The sequence below is a fragment of the Centruroides sculpturatus genome, unplaced genomic scaffold (genome assembly GCF_000671375.1).
Source record: "Centruroides sculpturatus isolate CEXI.00-Female unplaced genomic scaffold, Cexi_2.0 scaffold1208, whole genome shotgun sequence".
Classification (NCBI taxonomy): domain Eukaryota; kingdom Metazoa; phylum Arthropoda; class Arachnida; order Scorpiones; family Buthidae; genus Centruroides; species Centruroides sculpturatus.
In genome coordinates, this window is record NW_019385347.1 from 191,404 (window position 1) to 197,620 (window position 6,217).

General features: G+C 34.8%; 1 protein-coding gene across 4 annotated transcripts in view; it reads right to left on the minus strand.

Moving 5' to 3' along the window:
• Positions 1-232: 232 nt before the first annotated feature.
• LOC111637927 (putative methyltransferase DDB_G0268948) overlaps positions 233-6,217 on the minus strand; it is a 27,288-nt gene continuing 21,303 nt past the window's right edge. The window contains exons 6-7 of one of the 4 annotated variants that reach the window (XR_002758758.1): positions 4,802-5,072; positions 4,018-4,716 (exon numbers count right to left, since the gene is read on the minus strand). Coding sequence is in view for 3 of the 4 variants with exons in the window: in XM_023383536.1 (XP_023239304.1) it covers positions 342-591 (250 nt within the window). In the remaining variant the exon portion in view is untranslated. Of the gene's footprint in view, positions 592-3,908; positions 5,073-6,217 lie in introns of those variants that run through there. The other 3 variants (XM_023383536.1, XM_023383537.1, XM_023383538.1) reach the window with 3 other exon arrangements.

The following is a 6,217-nucleotide window of genomic DNA, read 5'->3' on the forward strand; positions in this document are numbered from 1 at the left end:
TAGCAAAGAGAAGAAAGTGTGCTCGTATAAACGCGCGCCATCTATCGTAGGATAAATGTACTATGCCAGAAACTTTCGCGGGAGTATATTAAACAACTTCCCAAAGTTTCGCGGCAATCGGATAAACGGTGTGGTAATGCATGAAGGACAGACACACACATTCATTTATATATATATATATATGAGAAATTTTATACAGATGTATAATATTATAATACAGATATTACTATACGAGCGTTGCCTCTCGTGTTCCCTTTTTATCTGTGTTGCCCTTTTATTAATCCCCAAGAAGAGCCCAAAATCCATTATAGACAAACAACAGAAAATTCATAACTTCTAGTCTATTCCGCAAATATAAACGAAACCAATGAACGATATTTGTCCATAGTCCCACGTATATTGACTAAAACTTGGCCTGGAAAACAAGGAACATTCCTAGTTTTCCACGCAAAGTTACCCCCCCCCGTTGTAACCAGCGCCACCTTGTGGAGTGCCGATCCGACATTTAATCGTAGCTGGAAGAATCTTGCATTATGTACGATGCCCTTTTTTACATCTTGTGTTTCTTTTCTTCGTATTCCATGTGCGCCGCTGTGTACAAGAAATAATAGGTTGTGCTAAAAAAAATCGAATTATACTATATTTTGGCGCTTAAAACACGCAGAAAATAGCTGGAAATGGAAGATAAACATTCTCATAACCCCCTCCCCCCGCGAAAATAGTAAAACGTTTTGATGTTTAACGATAAATATAAAACGTTTTATCATTTCCAATATAAAATAATAATCAAAATATTTTAAAAAGCTCCAATCGTTATAGATCTTATCGCCTGGTACCGACATGTTTTTTTACAATATGGACGAATGTCGGATGTCCAATTCAATCTTTTTCCATAAATCTATTATCAAACCTGGGAACATTATTCTGGGAACGTTCGATTGTCGAAGGACGAGATACGTTTTATCCAATAGTTTCGCAACGCCGCTTTTCAAAAAATCGTGAAATGCCCGTTAGGTTACGAAACGAATTAACACGGAAGATTACGTAAGCAAAGTCGCTCGTGCGAATCGTGTCTACACGTTTAATATCAAAATATTCGCGTGTAAAAATATAGAAAAATATACACACAATTCGTTAAATTTCCTTACGAAGAATTCAGGAATGAGTGATCATTAAACGAAATAATTGGTTTATTTTCTTAATGTATTCGATATTCAGATTGATAATTTTTTGTAAATACGCATATTTTATTGTACTCTTTTCACATTAAACACGAGCAGCATCGAACTAGCAACAAATTCCGGCTCGGATGTGAATATATACCAAATAGAAGCCCATACATATAGCCTGACGAAAGGCCTCATCCTATCGTTCTGGAGAACCCGGGAATTTTTCAAGGGTGGAATGAAGTCGCCAGCCCCACCCAATTTACGATCTGCTTGAAAAAGGCCCTTTTAATGCCCACGCGGTGGAGAGGTGAAAATAATATAACGGACTACCGTTCGCGATTTGATCGGTTATTTTCAAATTAGAAGTTACAAAACGGATATCGTGGCAAACGAACGTGTTTAAGTGGGTCTACCACCCGAATTACAAGTCGGACAACACCATGCAATAAATTTACACCGTGTCCTAATATTTTAATACGTATTTGCCTAAATTGACTATCGAGCTTCGTTGGATTCCATTCGCACGGAACGTTTTACGACTTTAAAGATGGGAAATTGTCGGAAAAATTCTTATTTCTACTAATTAACGTACTAGATTTCGCTATATCGCCAGGTGATGCGCAGTTCGTGCCTATAAATCGGCCGAATTAAGATTTGCCACTTAAGTTATTCGTTGCGTATGTTTTTCGAATTTCGTTGGAGTTAAACATCGATGTAAGAGATGCATTCATTGGCTATCGACAGAAAGTGAACTACAAATCATCTTTAACCGTTTGTATGGTCGGAGATGACTTTCATATATTTCAGCATCGCACCATCACTACTTCCTTGTATTTCAATGGGGAATTAGTTTCATAAGAATTAATGAAGACTTGGAACTGGGATGATGCAAGTTATGCCAAAGACACTTCTTGGACTTTTCCAGTCACGGAATAAGAGCATTACTGAAAACGGAGTAAGTCATTTATTCCGTGTTTTCAATAATCCAAAGAACTCCACCTTTAGTCCGTAACTTTGTAAAATCTACTCTGTGTTAGTCACTCCGTTCGAAATTTTCAATCAAATTTCCGAACCGACGTAAGATGGATTCTAAGAATCCAAAGGGTATAAAGCAATTTACGTGGGCATATACAGTCAGATGCTGCCGATCATTTATGGGAAATAAAGTGTGACACGTTACGAATGGCGATCCGTCTTTACAATTAATGGATTAGATAGAAATTAGAGAGAAAAAAAAGGAATATCGAGGTTCTATTCGCAGATCGGGCAAATCGTATACTATAAACAATCATGTAACTTACTTGTACACAATTAAAATTATCTCAGTCAAAGGTTTCGTGTAAAATTGTTAATTGTGAATATACAATTGTTTATACATATAACAGTATTATATGTATTCATTTATGTACATATATATATTGTGGGTATAGAACCATAAACGGCTAACCGTGAAACCGCAATGTTCAGAAAACGGGATTTGAAAATTGAACCTACCAAAAATTCGCTATTTTATGTAATCGTTTGAAATTTTACACGTATGCTATGATCCCAATAGAACGTGTTGAATATACAGCAATAGGAATTCTTTAAAATATAGAGTTAGCCGCTTATGGTTCTGTACTCCTCCACACACAACCAGTGGATGAATAGGTAAAAAACCACTGAACCGGTTATGGCTTCCCATCTGACCAACAAACTGAAGACACTGTTTTCTCCACATTAACGGCTTTCTGCGGGGCCTCCTATTTAGACGTTACAGACATGGAGAAAACCCGGAAAACTCCACGTGGCCATCCCGTCCGAGCGAAGCGAGAACCCACGACCAAACTCCCAGTGTTCAGGGTACGAAGACCGCTTGGCCACTGGTGGGTACTAATCGCATGTAAGAACATTTATTACGTACCTAATACAAAAACAGATTTTATATTGTGACAATAATAATACATACGTACTGTACAAGACACGGGTATTATTTTAAAAAACATTCTAAAGTGGTTTCATTGTTGCTTGACGTAAGTGGAATCCTTCTTGGTTTACTTTTAGTACGCATTCTTAAAGTATTGAAATTTTCAAGTAGTTCGCCGATAATTATAAATAATTTTCCACTGCCAGAACTATTATTATCGATGACACGGCAGTACGTACGTCTGGCAATTTAACGATTCGAATTGGCTAAGTTTTCACAGAGGAACAAACCACCGGCAAAATTTTCCACCTACGCATTTGTCGACACGTAATTTTTGTCCGAGAGAATACTCGAAGTGCAAAGATTATAAATCGTATTCTCATATTTTAGATAAGATGATAAGGAATATTCTACTATCTACTATGACTATTTCGAGACTACGAAAGTTATCGTTTTGTGTACCTAAACTTGATAATGGGTGCACGGAAATGGAAACGAAATTCCTTGTAAATCAACACGGCATCTTCTCTGTGTGTGCATTTTTCTACTAAAAATAAATCCGAAATGAAAAAGCTTTTCATGCAAATAGGCTGATTTTAAATGGAACCCCTTATGTTATATTAATGGAGTCGCCAGCAAATACTGCATATTTTCCTTTTCGGAAGAAAAAACAAACTGAATAAATATATAAATGAAAATAAACGCAATCAAAATATCAGTTTATAAAAAAATTATTACTTATTAAAATCAGTCTAAAAATAAATATAAATAATAATTACAACACTACGAAAACCCGATACATTAGTACCGTAATTACAATTATATTTATTAAAAAATTACCGTAAATTACAATTATTATTATTAAATTTAATACGAGATGGCGCCTAACGCCTCCCTCTGTCAAATTGTTTGGTAATTTATTGTTATTACAGTTGTTATATAGCCCGATGGCATACGGCAGTGGTTGGCTTTAGTAAATTAATAATTACGTTGATCGACATCTTTTCTTCCCATCAGAATAAAATATTCTGTTTGAACTTTAAGAGGAACGTGGTCGGACGATGCCTCCAGAACTTCCCTCAACCTGTGTTTTGTGAAAAGTAAGAATAAATTAATTCTTTATTCGCTATAATTGATTTTTTAATGAGTTGCCATAACTTACATTTGTAATATTCTACATTAACATATATTATTCTGTAACGACCTTAACTAGTGAATGGAAACTTCATCCAAACAATAAGTAAGTCACAACAATAAATATGATTGCGAGTGTAATTAACCCCTTATATGCAGTACCTATTATGTGTAGCAATCTTGTGTTTGCAAGAATAAAAACAAATTGGGGGCCAACAACACCCGTGTCTTACTTAGTGCTTGAGGATCTGATCCCTATACTTTTGGCATTAAGGGCGCCTCAATCAAACATGCAGAGAGGTTTATGGCCGTTCAAAACGATGCCTGCCCGGACCACAAGAACCCTCCAAAACTCTCTCTCCCCGATGTTAGTGGCACCTAGGCTCTCTTGAGATGTGGAAGACTTGTTGTAAATCATTGAATTGCAACTCACTGCTGAAGCGAATGTGAGCCTGTCAATCCTGGGTTCATGACTGATGTTCACGACACCAATTCAAGCAGGCTCTCCTGTAGGAAGGTATAAGAAGGATACATGGTACTGATCATCTTGGAAAAAAAACCACCCTCCCAAAGCCTTCAATTAACAGTTTACCTTGAAACAATCATTCCAAAAGGTAGTCAAGAACTTGTTGAAGAAAGAGCTTAATAGCTGTCCCCTATCACTCTTAGCAGTAGCAGTCAGATAAAATCTGAATGCATGGATCTTATTTGGTTCTGTACTGGTCCGCTGGCAATGGTTTCGGTTTCTTGGAATTGCTTCCGGAGCTGACAGATTACATTTCTGTTAACATTATGCCATTTTGCAACTTTGGACTGGAATTGGCCTGCTTCCATCCTTCCGACAGCTCTCCTTCACAAATCAACTGATAAACAATTGCATAAAGCCATTACATAAGAATTTATTCAAAATGTACGAAATTTTAAAAGAAAAGAGATACAATGTATCAACAGCAAGTACTTATCAAGGATTAAAAATGTGCATATTTCCAGTGCACAAAATCAAATAATTGTGAGAAGTGAATTTATGAAATAAATTTAGGCCTACAAATGTGCTAATTTTGGCCTTTTAGGCTTAAATAATTTTAGAGATCTATTCAAAAAAACATTTGTTCACTTAATTTTGCATACCACTATGTAATACATACAATTTGTAAAATTGTTTTCATTAAAATAATTTTACCCTATGTATAAATTACATAGACATGAATACATATGCAATGGTGTCTAAGCTGATAGTGTCTTGTCCAGTTTTCTTAAGTAATAACTTTGTACATATTCAATGATATTACAACTTAAATTAAAAGACAATACTTTCACTTATAATGTATTGGATCATTTAAATAAATCTTGTTGATTGGTAACATCGTCAAACACATATTTAAATGTACTTAACTTGTTTGTCAAACCTCTCGGCAACAGAATATTTTACTTTAATGCAAATTAATTTACTTTTTATTCAATTTGTTTGCATAAATTAGTATGTTGCAGCAAAATAGATTTTAGGAATTTATTAGAAAACAAGGAGTTCCTATTCTTAAAAAAAGATACAAATTCTATTTATAATTACAGAAGGTAAGTGTCGTTACTTTAATAATTGCCAATGAATAAAAATTTTGTATAGTTAAACGAATTTTCAGATCGTAGCCAATTGACATTTTAATTATTATTTCAAATATACAGTAGACCCCTATAAAACAGGTTCCTATAATTATGATTCCTATAAATCTGCGAAAAAATTGCGACGATATCTGTAAAAAATGGTAAACAAACTCCTATAATTACGTAAAACGTCATCGGGCAGCCGAACTATTTTCCGCCGTCAAGCGCCACGCTACAGAGAGATTACTATCGTCTGTACAGTATTATATATAAATTATATATAAATTAGGTACTGTACAGTACATATAATTATATATTAATTATATATAAATTAGGTACTGTATATATAATTATATATTAACTTAATTTATTGTAACTTTATTATAATTATATATTTCTGCCGCCTGGC